Source organism: Symphalangus syndactylus, chromosome 24, assembly GCF_028878055.3.
Source record: "Symphalangus syndactylus isolate Jambi chromosome 24, NHGRI_mSymSyn1-v2.1_pri, whole genome shotgun sequence".
Lineage (NCBI taxonomy): Eukaryota > Metazoa > Chordata > Mammalia > Primates > Hylobatidae > Symphalangus > Symphalangus syndactylus.
Window position 1 is genome coordinate 12,543,562 of NC_072446.2, and position 15,518 is coordinate 12,559,079.

Sequence of the window (15,518 nt, forward strand, 5' to 3'; positions counted from 1 at the left end):
TGGGTTCTTTGTGGACAGAACTTTCCATTTTTAAAAAGTCTCTAGAAGGGCAAAATTTTTAAGACAATCTCCCTATTTATTTATTTATTTTTGAGACGGAGTCTCGCTGTCACCCAGGCTGGAGTGCAGTGGTGCGATCTTGGCTCACTGCAAGCTCCGCCTCCTGGGTTCATGCCATTCTCCTGCCTCAGCCTCCCGAGTAGCTGGGACGATAGGCACCTGCCACCATGCCTGGCTAATTTTTTGTATTTTTAGTAGAGACAGGATTTCACCATGTTGGCCAGGATGGGCTCGATCTCCTGATCTCGTGATCTGCCCACCTCAGCCTCCCAAAGTGCTGGGATTGCAGGCATGAGCCACCGTGCCTGACCGACAATCTCCCTGTTTTTAAATAATATTAAAAAAAAAAAAAAGCCTCTGCATGGGCCAAATAAAGCAGACCTGTGAGTTGGAATTAACCACCCTGTTGCTGTATGAGATTCTCATCAGACACTCACATAGAGAAGTGACTCTCTCAAAGTCACACACCCAGGTAGAGTTAGAGTGAGTTCTAGAACCCAGGCATCCTGAACCCCAGGCCAGTGCTCTTTCTGCTGTACTTCACTCCCTGGCCTCACTACCACATAACCTTTCAAGACTTAATCTTCCTGGCAAAAGGGGCGTGCTTACTCAGAGGGCATGATGGGGTCATTCCTTAAGAGTAGGCACCTTACCTCACCAATGAGTTTGGGAAAGGGTCGCGGGTCTTCCTCCTCCAGCTCCAAGGTGGTGATCACCCATCTTCTCTTGGATTGCCGTAGAGGCTCGTAGCTCTTTCCCTGGAACTTATAGTGACAATGGTGACAATGAGGATGGCAGTGATGCTCACAGCCAGGATTTATCACACCCTTACTTCATGTAAAGGCCCTGTGCTGACACTTGGCCTGCATTCTCTCATCCCCACAACAGCCACCTAAGCTTGGAAAATCCAAGTGCCTGTCTTCTTAGTAGCTGTAGAGTCATCTCTAACCATGGGGCAGATGCCATCCAATGATTTGACATGGTTCTTGAGATAATTTTAGGAGTCATCCAGACATAGCATTAAAGATGACTGTCTGCTATGTGCCAATGGCTGTCCTATAGTAGACATGCAAACAGTTGTTGAGAGTTTTCCTACTTCCATATATCTCTCAATCTTCCTGAAATTATTGATGATTAGGTGCTGATAGACTTTTAATGCATCTCTGTCTATGAATATCCCTTTTAACAAACGTGCAGACACGTACACAAAGAGAAAGAGAGTGACTTAGACTCAGATCTTGGGCTCAGATATTTGTCAGGTAAGAGAATATATGAAATTTAAAGCATTGTTTTGTTTGCATTATATATTTTCACAGTTACCGTCTATTATAAGTGAAGCTGGTTTCTAGCCACATTAATTTTACCAACAAAAATGTAAGTTCTTTTTTTAAAAAATTACTTAATGATAAAGTGAATTGACCAAGAGAACAATACCAAGTAAATAATCACAACGTGGCACGAGGATATGGCAAAACCTCACAGTGGTAGGTGCATGACTGCTGCAATGGAAAATATTAAGTTCAATATATTTTAATTCCATAAAGAATAAAATGATGTGGACAAACCTCCAAGCTTATGGTGTACAGTTGAATTTTGATGTTCGCAGGCTGCTCATATTCTAATTAGACATAAAAGCATCATCTGCAACTCTCTGGCAGTCCCTCAAGATTCTAAAAGGCCACATGAATTTACCATTTTATTTTCTGCAAACCAAACATTGGCAGGGCACTAAAGAACTCCAAGCTGCAATTCTGTCTCTAAGTCAAGTGTAGAGACTGATTTTATATATTAAGAAACTGACTTCCAAACCTCACCTTTGTTTGCTTAGTAAGATCATCTGTTTCCTGTTGGACACTGTCAACGATACTGACCTTAAAAATAAAAATAATGTTAATTAGTAGAGAATATACTTATCAGAATCACATGGAAACCACCTGGAGTTGCAAAAATCTAGAATTAGAAATGACAAAAACAGAACTTCTGTACTTAGTTTTGGTAAATAGAATTTCTTATCCTCTACATCTTAATTCATGATTGCCACTTATCTTCTCTAACTATAGGAGAAATAATGAAAAGAATTCTGATTTATTATTACCAATGGTGGGGAGACGTTTAAAATCATAAAATACTACTGTTAGTTAACAAAGCAGGAAGTAGAACTTGTTTATTCAGGATGAGCACAGATGTATTTATATGTACACATGTAAAATAACACCAAATACTAATTGGCAATGAGGTTTAAGTGGGCTTTTCTTTTTTTTTTGCCCCTTGTTTCTAAGACATTATTTACAATAATTAATAAAATAATAGACATGGCACTTTACATTTACATAATGACTTAGAGTGATAATACTTATTTATAATTTATATCTCAACAATCCTTTCTCTTCCTCCAAAAAATACATGTACAAGACTGTTGAAATAGAAAGAGATAAGTTGGCCAGGCGTGGTGGCTCACGCCTGTAATCCCAGCACTTTGGGAGGCCAAGGCGGGTGGATCACCTGAGGTCAGGAGTTCGAGGCCAATCTGACGAATATGATGAAACCCCCTCTCTACTAAAAATACAAAAATTAGCTGGCCATGGTGGCACGTGTCTGTAATCCCAGTTACTCGGGAGGCTGAGACAGGAGAATCGCTTGAACCTGGGAGGCAGAGGTTGCAGTGAGATTTGATTGCACCACTGCACTCCAGCCTGGGTGACAGAGAAAGACTCCATCTGAGAAGAAAGAAAGAAAGAAAGAAGGAAGGAAGGAAGGAAGGAAGGAAGGAAGGAAGGAAGGAAGGAAGGAAGGAAGGAAAGAAGAAAGAAAGAAGAAAGAAAGAAAGAAAGAAGAAAGAAAGAAGAAAGAAAGAAAGAGAAAGAAGGAAGGAAGTGAGGGAGGGAGGGAGGGAAGAAGGAAAGATGGGAGGAAGGAAGGAAAGAAGGAAGGAAGGAAGGAGGAAAGGGGAAGGGGAAGGAGAAGGGAAGGGAAGGGAGGAAAGAAGGAAAGAAAGAAAGAAGGAAAGAAAGAAAGAAAGAAAGAAAGAAAGAAAGAAAGAAAGAAAGAAAGAAAGAAAGAGAGTCCTGAAATATATGATTAGAACCAGCAGCAAACGAAAGGGTAGGAGTGGGGAGGGAGAGAGACAGCGTGCACGCAGGATGACTAGAATAAAGTGAATGGGGCAAAAAGTATAAACAACTGGTGAATTTTCACACAGGGTATTTTGGAATTCTTTGTATTTTCCTTAAATCTTATAAGTTTTACACCAAAACAAAAAGTTATCAAAAAAGACAATTTCAGGAACTAAGATTGGGTATTCAATTTAGCACTAAGATTCTTGCCAGTTATAATAAAAAGGGAAAGTCTGTCTTTAAAAATGAAACATTTTTAATAAACCCTTTTCTTGTTATACAGTCTTCGTATTTAAAAGAAAATTTGATAGCAAAATGCTTTGAGCATACAGAAAGAAATAGAGAATGACATAATGATGCCCATTATATCAAACCTTAATACTTTTACCCTATTGGCTTCGAAGTGTTGAGATGTAAATTGTTACAGATAAAATTGAAATTTCCTGTGTACCTCTCCCTCATCTCACTTTTTCCTCAGAAGTAACTCTCATCCTAAACTATATTTAGCATTTCAATGCATGTTTTTAAACCTTCACTATATGTATCTGTGTGCATGGATATGGGTATATATTCATAACAATGTGTAATTTTTATGGTTTTGGATTGGACTTTTAAATAATGGTTCACAGTAAGCGTCATCCCATAACTTATTTATTTTTTTTTTTACTTATCATTGATTTTTCATTTTGGGAGAGTATGTGTGCGTTAACATCTACAGTTCTAGTTCATTCATTTTCATTGCTGTAGAGCATTTCACTATATCAATAGGCAATAATCTATTTATCCATTCTCCTAGTGATGGTCGTTTAGGTTGGTTCCAGTTTTTCATTACCAAAAATGCTATGGTAATAAACATCCACGTATATATGAAAAGTTTCTCTGTGGCAGCAATTTTCAAAGTATGGTTTCCACAGTCCTGTAAGAGAGTCCACAAGGCTGAACTCTTTCATAAGAACACTAAGGCATTGTTTGCCTATTTTGCTGTCTGACATTTGCACTGATGGTGCAAAACAATAACGTTGGTGAGTGGAATTGCTGATGCCTCAGCGCAAATGAAGGCAGTGGTACCAAACTCCCCATTGTATTCTTCACCGCCATGCACTTGCACGTGCATTTGCAGGAAAAACCAAAAAGAAACAAAAAGAAAACTAGTTTCATTTAAGAATGAAATAATTGGTGAATTTACTCAATTACTGAAATCGCTTGAGAACTGATGAAGTAGTAAAAAATATTGTTTTAAATTGCAACACTTGAGTGTACATCTTTTAAATACTCTTTGTGAGTGGATGGGAAGTATGTACAAAGCTCTGCTGCTGCATATCAAGGCAGAAGGTTTAAAGAAAAGTACTTGCGTGATTGCTTCAGTTTCCAGCTGAACAGGCCACTTTTTAAAATTTTATTTTAATGCAACACCATTTTACTTGAAAGAACAACCAACAAACTGTGATGATTCACGCCAGGGTATTTGATACACGGTTCCTTGATGATGAACAAAGTGAGCTTTCACTTCAAGAAAATCAATCAATGCGCAGTATCTGTTCCCACTGATAAATGTAATCTTTCAAGCAAAAATCAGAACTTTGGAAAACTTGTGTCTGCCAATATGAGCATGAAAGCTTCCTAATAATGAAATATTTTTATTATAATAGCAATAGTTTTCTTTTAATTTTATAGGCTGAAATATGTCCACATAGGAAATGCCTGTGTAACTCAATAGCCAACGGCTTCCTAATGATCAACACATCATGTTCTAAAATCATGCGCAGGTAAAAGAGTCATCCGGCCAGGCGCGGTGGCTCACGCTTGTAATCCCAGCACTTTGGGGGGCCGAGGCGGGCGGATCACGAGGTCAAGAGATCGAGACCACGGTGAAACCCCGTCGCTACTAAAAATACAAAGAAATTAGCCGGGCGCGGTGGCGGGCGCCTGTAGTCCCAGCTACTCGGAGAGGCTGAGGAGGGAGAATGGCGTGAACCCGGGAGGCGGAGCTTGCAGTGAGCCGAGATTGCGCCACTGCACTCCAGCCTGGGCGACGGAGCGAGACTCTGTCTCAAAAAAAAAAAAAAAAAAAAAAGAGTCATCCAGAGTGCAAGAGAGACCAGTGGATTTTAATGGAATGGAGTAGGGAAAATTCAGTGATATGGTTTCAGATTCCACCCAGTAAATAACTGTTAAGACATTACAGTGTATTGAGTTTTAGTGTAATATCAAGAAAAATATCCACAATTATCTGTTCCAGGTTATTAAAATATTCCTCCCTTTTCAAATATCTGCATGAGGCCAGAATTTCTTCATATACTCCAACCAAAGAAATTCACAACAGACTGAATACAGAAGCAGAGAGGAGACTTCTGCTGTTTTCTTTAAAGCTGGGCATTCAAAATATTTGCAAAAAATATATAGATAGTGGCACTTTTTCCACTAAATGGAATTTTGAAAAATATGGATAGTTTCCAAAATATGTGCTATTTTTATTAACATAGAATGGGTTTATTATGGTTACGTCCAATGAATTGAGAAATATGTTTAAAATTTCCCTATTTTAATATCTACCATGGTGTCAGCAAATATAACCCACATAAGCTAAATCTCTAGGACTGATACCTAAATCACCAGGGACAGAGCCTCCACTCTGGTTGCCTCGTCTGTGTCAGAATCTATCATTATTTATCCTTATTCACATTACGATACAAGAGGCTATGGTGGGTGGTTGGTGGGTGATGTTATTGGGTTGTATTGTTAGCATCAGGGCTAATGATAATATTTGTTTCCTGGCCAGGTTATACTTCCATCTATTTACCTGAAGGAAAAGAATGTTTAAACTCTTTGAGTTCTGAAATCTCAAACTGATTTTTTTAGACAATGAATGCTTCTTGATTAATGTTGGTAGTTTTAAATTAAGGGCCTACCCAGGTGTATAACTTCTAAATGGAGAAAACTGTAGTTCTTGCAAAAGATATAGAAATTAATTCTGTTTCTGAAACAGGTGTATTTCCAGGTGGCCAAGGTTATTAACAAGGAATATATTGAGGTTTCTTATTCCCTCTGGGCCTCAGTTTCCCCTTCTGTAAATTGAGGGTATGAGACAAGGTGTCTTTAAGGGCTCTTTCAACACTAAAGCTCTGTAAATTCATTTTATTATGATAACACATAAACGGCACAGTTGACAGTCACGTAAGAGCTGGCTGAAGTGTTCAAAAGAAGTTTGAAAGGGTGGATGTTTATACTTTGCCAGAGATGCCTTAAATTTCACATCATTGTGTGTGTTTCATTTCTCCTCTCTTTATGCATCTCTTAGAAATTAACTTGAGATCTCTCATCTGGGTGATGCAGGAAGACTGGAAATTGTTTTATTTTCTGTAATGATTTTGTAAGTGCTCTTATTATATTTCTCATCCGTGCCAAATTTAGGCAGTCTGTCCAAAGAGGAAATCTTTCAAAATATTTGCATAATGCTTTCTATAATGCGGTGGTGTGGGCCTGGGGTGGGGGTGGGGGGTTCTTTCTAGATGCTTGTTCCCTCAGCTACCATGTCCACCAAACCACTTTATCAGAGGGGGCCACGCAGACATATGATTGCACGGTCCACCCTGCACATGATTTGACAGATGGCTCTGGACCTGGGGCATGTAACCATTATCGTTCAGGCTAGCCTGGCTGGGCAGCCATGGCATCTTTTGGGAGAAAATTCTCTGAATGAATGAAGATGTAATCTGTGACTATACAGGATACTAAAGAGCTAAGAGGTCTATATAGAAATCATTCGTTCCCAAAATGCTTGGGAATATTTCATTTTTAAATGCAAGCTTTTATTTAAGCAGAATTCGGGTCCTAAAAGTCAGCAGAAGTTGGATACAGGACTCTGTTCTGCAGGTTTATGTCTTTGTTCCAGATTCAGTGACAAGTAATGACAAGCCATAGGAAAGGAGTCTTTCTCCCCGCTTCAGTCATTTCCGGTCCTGAGAGCCGATGAGTCCTCAGCTTGGGGCTGTGGCAGGCTTGAAAGACCACGGAGGAGAGAGGTTTTAAGAGAATGAAATTGGACAGTGAGGAAAGCCTCTCTTTTTTTATTTTTGGACGATGAGGAAAGCCTCTGAAGCTTTCATTCAGGGAGAATTTGGATCCTAGAAATCACAGAATTTCCTATCCAAGATTCCTCTAGAGAGTCTTTTAATCCGTACCCAATATCTCTCTTCTGGGCTCTAGACCAGGGCAGTCCTAGGAAAATCTCTGTGAAGATGAGAATGTCCCTGCTGTCCTGGCCAGTGTGGTAGCCCCTAACCACATGTGGCTAACTGGGCCCCTAAAATGTGGCTAGTGCTAGTATAGAACTGAATTTTAAATTTTGCTTAGTTTTAATTAATTTAAATTGCCACATGTGACTAGAGGCCAATGCAGATAGTATAAAGTATTGGTTAAGCATGTGGATTTATAAGTTTAGAAGACCTGAGTTTAAATCCTGTTCTATGGGCAACATGGCAAAATCCTGTCTCTACAAAATGTATAAAAATTAGCCAGGCATGGTGGCCTGTGCCTGTAGTTCCAGCTACTTGGGAGGCTGAGGTGGAAGGATCGCATGAGTCTGGGAGGCAGAGGTTGCAGTGAGTTGAGATCATACTACTGTACTCCAGCCTGGGCAACAGAGTGAGACCCTGCCAAAAAAAAAAAAAAATCCTTATCTACCCCTCACCAGCTATGTGATGTCGGGATGTCGGGCAGGTAATTTATGATCTGGAGTCTGCATTTCCTCATCTGTGCACACACATGCACACCCCCACATACGTAAATGTGTAAGTGTTTGTATGTATTTGATCCTCACAACAGCCCAATCATGAAGGTACTATTATTATTCCTTTTTAATATATAACACTCACACACAAAGTGCTCAGGATGGCAAGGGCTACGTAAGTATCTCCTCTTTTTCCTATTCAAGTCTCTAGGTAACATTTCCACTGGCATCTCCCACAAGCAACTCAAATCCTACATGTCCCAGACTGATAGCATAGCTTGTATTCTCACAAACCTGCCCATCTTGGAGGCTCTCTAACCACAAGACACCTACTCATTCCAAAGGTCATCCTTGATGCCTCTGCTTTTCTCATCCCCATGTCCAAGTTCTGTCAAGTTCACTTCCTAAGGCCAGCTCTTCTCTGTCTCCACCCCAAACAGCTAAAGTTTCCACCACCTTGAGAACCCACAGGATTGGTCTCTCCTGTTCATTCCATCCTTCTGTGGTGGGTTGAATTGTGTCCCTAAAAGCATATATTGAAGACCTAATCCCCAGTACCTGTGAACGGGACCGTATTGGGAAACAGGCTATTTGCAGATGCAATACTTAACTGAATTACAGTTCAGATGAAGTCACACTGGGTTAGAGTGGGCCCTAATCTAGTGAGCAGTGTCTTGATAGGAAAAACACAGACACAGAGGGAGGATGCCATGTCATGACAGGGCAGAGACTGGAGTGACATAGCTGCAAGCCAAGAAACACCTGGGATTACCAGCAACCCACCAGAAGCTTGGGAGAGGCCAGGGAGGGTCCTCCCAGTCTCAGATGGATTTTGGCCCTGCTCACACCTTGGTTTCAGACTTCTGGCCTCTAGAACTGCAAGTGAGTACATTTCTCCTATTTTAAGCCAGTGTACCAGCTTGTGGTTCATTGTTTCAGCAGTCTGAGGACACTAATATATGTTGCTAACACATTCTCTGCACAGAGGCTTGAGTGATCTTTAAAAGCACAGATCTCACACCCCTTTCCCCCCAGGGTTTTTACTTCTCTTAGGACAGAATCCAACCTGCTCTGTCCCCTGCTGACCCTCTCAGCTTCACCTCTGACCACACTATCCCCACCTTCTGCAACCCATCACTCTGTTGGTCTTAAATGAAAGGCTGAAAGAATAATTCAGTCAGAGCATAAATATTAACAATTTATTAAAATGTAACGCAATTCAGAATTTCCCAGATTGGTAACAATGCCACCACCACCACCAACGAAAAATCATAAGTGGCTTTTCTCATTGTACAGTTTCATTCTCTTAAAACTTCCCTCCTCTCTGGTCTTTGAAGCCTGCCACAGCCCCAAGGTGAGGACATATGAGCTCTCAGGCCTGGAAATGACGAAAGGGGAGAAAACTCCTCTTCCTTGGCTTGTCATTCACTTGTCACTGAACCTGGAACAAGGACATAAACCTGCAGAACAGAATCCTGACTTGGTGATTTGGCTTCATGTCCAAATGACAAAGAAAGGGTGTGGGGATTTCAGAGGAAAACAATTGTGGACACAATAGCTCTCCAGCAGAAATGGTATCAACTTGTAAATATGCAGATCTGAACAGGGGGAAGTAGATATTTGTTATAGATGTCACAGATGGCAATAAGCCAATTCAGGGGGCAGGGATGTAAAGGAATGGAACGGAATGTTACTCATAGCCAATTTGACAATTATTGAGCACCTGCCAGGTGTAAAGCTCTTTAAGAGTTAAAGGTCCAGCATTCTGACTGCTAAAAACTTCTTATATCTATTGAATCATGTTCTCTTCATCTGCCTTGATTCCCTGGAATCTACATAAAGCTGCTGTCATCAATCACTGAAGTACAATCCACAGACCCATTCCCATTGCCCACCCCCACTTGACACACCCTCAGAAGTCAATTAATTTGCTTTGGCACTGCACTAATACGCCAGAGGGAAGAGAATTCAGGTCTGTTTCCTGATCAGACCCATTGTGGGTAGGAGCAGGAGCGAGGGAAGGATGGGGACAGGATTTGATTTGGACTATATTCAAATCCATGCAAACATGGGCTATTAAAAAGGACTTCTATGAAGTATTGGAATCAAATTAAAGTGCCTTCTGACTAAGGAAACTCGTAACTCTTGATATGGCAAAATGTGACCAAGAAAATTCTCCAAACCTCAAGCAACTGGTACCAAACAAGTTATCCACCTTCAGACAGAGTTTTCCCCCTATTATGTTTATTGGTGTATTCCCAGTGCCTGGCCCAAAGCAGGTATCCAGTAAATACTTTTAGCATGAGCTCTGAATGAATATAGCCAACCATTTTCACTGTGATTAGAAAAACAGAAAGATGCAGACATAAGAGCACATTGACTGGGCCGTTACTGAACTGTGAACCTAATAGTAGAGAGAGGCTCTCTAAGAGAAGATGACATTTATTTGGGCAAGGACATTGCCGTGGGAATACGTGTGCCATGGTAAATGATGTGTAGAGTCAGGGAGATAAAGGAAGATAAAGGTTTTCAAAGGAAAAAATCAGAAGGATTATATCATTGTTTTGAAATAATTATCTTTGGCTACAAAGATCAGTAATAAGGGTGACACTGGTCTGAGTTTGCACAAAAAGTTGCTGGGAAGATTTCTTTGAAAAAGTATTTTTTGTGTAAGGTTTTAACGGCCTTTGTGCAAACTTGTTATTTTTGCAGAGCTTTTGTGATAGTTTTAGTTATCAAGCCTACAAATGTGAGAACCCCCTTTTCATAACCTTCTTTGTGTCTGTATGTCAGGCTTTGTGCCTGTGTGTGTGTGTGTTTTAACATAAGGAACTCCATCTTGATTCTGACAACTTTCGCAGTACCAAGGGCTTTTACGCATTTCCTCATTCACTGGCACAACCACTGGCTCAGACAAATTCAGTTACTAGGTCCATTTTCAGGTGAAGAAAACTAGGCTTAACAAGGTTATGTTAAAAGTCCTGACACCGGTGCACTCCCAGATCAGCTCAACCTGAACCTTTGGGGGCAAAACCCAGGCACTGAGATCCCTTGAAGCTCCCCAGGTGAGTTCAACTTGATCCAAGGTAAGGAACAAAGTTAAGCTGGCCTAGGTCTCCAGCTGGCTGTGAAGGAGCCTAGGTCAGGACACCAAGCAGCCCAGTCCAGAGCTCACAGTTACCAGCCACTGGGCTGCGTCCCGCCCTCAGCTGACATTCAAAGGAAGAAATGATTCCCTCTCCCTACCTACAGAAAGCCGACAAAGCAGATCACAACCAACAAGCGCCTGCAACATTACCTCTGCCCACTCTAAGTACAAACAGAGCAAGCCCATATGTGTCGAATCCTGACTCCACTAGTTTGTATTTCCATTTAAACAGTGGCAATTGGGGGCAGTGGATTTAGCCCTTCCATCCCCGTGGGTTTGCTCAAATTGCCTTGGATCCAGACAACTGAGATTTCCTCAATCTTATGGAAAGTGTGAACAGAAGTATCATTATAAAACTTGGCAGGGTGCAGTGTCTCACGCCTGTCATCCTAACACTTTGGGAGGCTGAGGCAGGCAGATCACTTGAGGTCAGGAGTTTGAGACCAGCCTGGCCAACACGGTGAAACCTTGTCTCTAATAAAAATACAAAAACTAGCCGGGCATGGTGGCGTGCACCTGTAGTCCCAGCTACTCGGGAGGCTGAGCCAGAAGGTTGCTTGAACCCAGTAGGAGGAGGTTGCAGTGCACTGAGATGTCACCACACACTGTAGCCTGGATGACGAGACCCTGTCTCAAAAAAAAAAAAAAAAATTGTGTGTGTTGGCTAGGTGAGGTGGCTCATGCCTATAATCCCAGCACTTTGGAAGGCCAAGGCGAATGAATCACTTGAGCTTAGGAGTTCGAGACCAGGCTGGGCAACATGGTGAAAATCCATCTCTATAAAAAATACAGAAATTAGCCAGGTGTGGTGGTGAGTGACTGTAGTCCCAGCTACTCGTGAGGCTGAGGTGGAAGGATCACCGAGCCTGGGAGGTTAAGGCTGCAGTGAGCCTTGATCATGCCACTGCACTCCAGCCTGGATGATGAAGCCAGACCCTATCTCAACAAAAGGAGAAACAAAGAAAGAAAACTCATGTGTGTTGATGTAATCTCACTAAAAATAGTGTGAGCTATATAAATTAGTTTTAAACAAGTCCCTTAGCCTGCTCCCACTGTTGCCCCAAACAGACTGGGACCCTTAACTTCCCTTTATATAAATCCAGAGCCCCTGCTGCCTAAGCCATTCTCAAGACAGCCAGCCCTGGGTCTCAGCAGGTCACACTCAGTCCCTCTCCCCTCCCTTAGCCTAGAAGGGGCAGGGCCAGCTTGCGCTTTGCTTTCAGTTCCCTGCACCTGAGCACTAAGCTCCAGGCTCAGCTTACCTGCAGCAGCCACAGCAGCAGCACTAGAAGCAGCAGCAGCGAGGGGTGCCTCCCGGATCTCATGGCCATATGGGAATACCCAAGACAGACCCAGAACGTGCAGCTGCTAACCAGGCCTCCAAGCTGGTGGTCTCACTGGAGCCACACACCTCCTTCTCAGCCAGCAGCTTCTTCTCTAATGGTTTTCAGGTCACTTTTGCCCAGACGCTTTCATCCCAACTTGCTCCTCCCTTTTCAGCTTTTCTTGCATTTATCAGAGTGGGGTGGGCTGACTTGTAAGCTTGAACATACGTTTGCCACAAGTAGAGTTCCTAGGAAGGGTGGGGTAGAAACTAAAGCCACCATGGTCCTGCACGTACACAAAAGACTGGCTGGGGTCTGACCTCAGGAACAACAGCTCAGCCAGAGGAAGTAAAACCAGCACCTATCGGAAAGTAGAATTACTTGTTTCTTTGTTTGTTCTAGTTTCCAAATAGAAGGCCCAATCATCTCTTTCTATAGCAGGATATGTTAGTGACTATTTTCTATAAACTTATCCTCTTGAAACAAATGAAAAAAAACTAGAAAATGACTAGAATGATAACTTTATTAAAGGGGAAGGGATGGGGAAGAATGAAAGAAAAGAAAAAACAACTTTTACTTTCCAAAGCACTAAAAATCATTATTCCAACAATATCCCGGGGATCTGGGGTTTGCAAATTATTTCTACTAAAACCTCTTTTAAGCCTAGACTAATCTGCCTTTTTGAGTTTGGGAATTAAAGTGGGAGGGAGGGGAGATGGGAAAGAGCCTCCCTGTGGACTGGGATTTCTGTGGCAACCTGGGAGTCTTTGCATTAGAATTCTGAAAAAGACAATTTGAGATTATATTATACCAATACTTAAGGTTGCAGTTAGCAAGTTTTAAAACACAATCTGTGATACATTAACCCTGATTACCTTAACATGACCTTTTTATCACATTACCTTGTTTAAAGTAGTAAACAGATAAAATAAAAGGTAAACTTTCTTTGCTTATTCTAGATATTGGCTTAGGCAAGGATTTCATGACCAAGAACCAAAAAGCAAATGCAATAAAAACAAAGATAAATAGCTGGGACCTAATTAAACTAAAGAGCTTTTGCACTGCAAAAGGAACAGTCAGCAGAGTCAACAGACAACCCACACAGGGGGAGAAAATCTTCACGATCTATACATCTGACAAAGGATTAATATCTAGAATCTACAATGAACTCCAACAAATCAGTAAGAAAAAAACAATCCCATCAAAAAGTGGGCTAAGGACACGAATAGACAATTCTCAAAAGAAGATACACAAATGGCAAATAAACATATGAAAAATGCTCAGCATCACTAATGATCAGCGAAATGCAAATCAAAACCACAAGGCAGTACCCCCTCACTCCTGCAAGAATGGCCATAATCAAAAAATCAAAAAACAGTAGATGTTGGTGTGGATGTGACAATCAGGGAACACGTCTACGCTGCTGGTGGGAATATAAAATAGTGCAGCTGCTATGGAAAACAGTGTGGAGATTCCTTAAAGAACTAAAAGTAGAACTACCATTTGACCCGGCAGTCCCACTACTGGGTATCTTCCCAGAGGAAAAGAAGTCCTTATTAGAAAAAGATACTTGCACATGCATGTTTATAGCAGCAAAATTCACAATTACAAAATAGTGGAACCAACCCAAATGCCCATCAATCAACTAGTGGATAAAGAAAATTTGTATATATATATACACATATGTGTGTATATATATATATGTGTGTCTATATACATATATATGTATATGTATGTGTCTATATACATATGTGTGTATATACGTATACACACACACGACACACACACGTGTGTGTGTATATACACACACACATATATGTGTGTATATGTGCATATGTGTGTATATGTGTATACACATATGTATATATACACATACACATATATACGTATATATGTGTATATACACATATATATATATGATGGAATGCTACTCAGCCATAAAAAGGAATGAATTAACTGCATTTGCAGTGACCTGGATGAGATTGGAGACTATTATTCTAAATGAAGTAACTCAGGAATGGAAAATCAAACATCGTATATTCTCGCTGATTTGTGGGAGCTAAGCTATGAGGACACAAAGGCATAAGAATGATACAATGGACTTTGAGGACTTGGGGGGAAGAGTGGGAAGAGGGTGAGGGATAAAAGACTACAAATATGGTGCAGTGTATACTGCTCGGGTGATGGGTGCACCAGGATCTCACAAATCACCACTAAAGAACTTACTCATGTAACCAAATGCCACCTGTACCCCAATAACTTATGGAAAAATAAAATTAAAAAATAAAAATAAAATAAAAAATAAAAAAGAACACATCAAAAATAAAATATAAAATGTAAATCTCCCAATTTAAAAAAAAACTTTCTTTGCTTAACTGAACATTCATAGCTCTGAGATGCTGTTGAATATTTTAATTTGAATAGTTTATTTTCATTGAAATTAATAGATTATTATTGAAAAGAGTAATACAACTTTAAAGTCTATAGATATTTCCCGTGCATAAAGAGAAACCGAATACCTTGTGCCTATTTTCAAAGTGGATATTTCTATGATAGCTTATTTTAAAAAACTGATTACGTTAGAATCACTAATTTAGAATATATAAGTCAGGTGAGCTAAACCATGTTAAATATTTGTGAAAAAACCACATCAGTTGAGCACTCCCTGCTACTAGAATAGCGCTGGGGACTAAAATATTCTTGCTAGAAAGGCGTTAGCCTCACAAAGGTCTAGTCTGGGAGGGGCTGGGGGACGACAGTGAAGGATTCCACTTTCACATTCGTTTTAAGTTTAAAAAAAAATTGGTATTTTAAAGTTAGCTGGGTGTGGTGGCACACACCTGTAATCCCAACTACTCGGGAGGCTGAGGCAGGGGAATCCCTTGAACCCAAGAGGCGGAGGTTGCAGTGAGCTGAGATCGCATGATTGCACTCCAGCCTTAGGCAACAAGAGTGAAACTCCATCTCAAAACAAGACAAAACAAAAAACACTATAGGAATTGGTATTTTAATATATTAGAAACAATCAAGTTTTCAACCTTCTCAAGCATTTAAAATAACTGAGCAGAATGCCAGTTCCCCACGTGGCAACCCTACTTGGGTAGGCCATGGGGCCTGAACTCAGCTGGTGATTCTGGGCATCA

The 15,518-nt window shown here is 40.8% G+C and overlaps 2 protein-coding genes across 2 annotated transcripts in view; both read right to left on the reverse strand.

Moving 5' to 3' along the window:
* CDH26 (cadherin 26) overlaps positions 1 to 12,381 on the reverse strand; it is a 53,728-nt gene extending 41,347 nt beyond the window's left edge. The window contains 3 exon segments of the mRNA XM_055266139.2: positions 714 to 818; positions 1,875 to 1,931; positions 12,313 to 12,381. Coding sequence (XP_055122114.2) covers positions 714 to 818; positions 1,875 to 1,931; positions 12,313 to 12,381 — 231 coding nt within the window.
* The window catches only part of FAM217B (family with sequence similarity 217 member B), a 50,068-nt gene that overhangs the window by 17,021 nt on the left and 17,529 nt on the right, over positions 1 to 15,518 (reverse strand). Inside the window, exons 5-7 of the mRNA XM_063634210.1 lie at positions 12,313 to 13,155; positions 1,875 to 1,931; positions 714 to 824 (exon numbers count right to left, since the gene is read on the reverse strand). The gene's annotated coding sequence lies outside the window, so the exon portion shown is untranslated. The remainder of the gene's footprint in view (positions 1 to 713; positions 825 to 1,874; positions 1,932 to 12,312; positions 13,156 to 15,518) is intronic.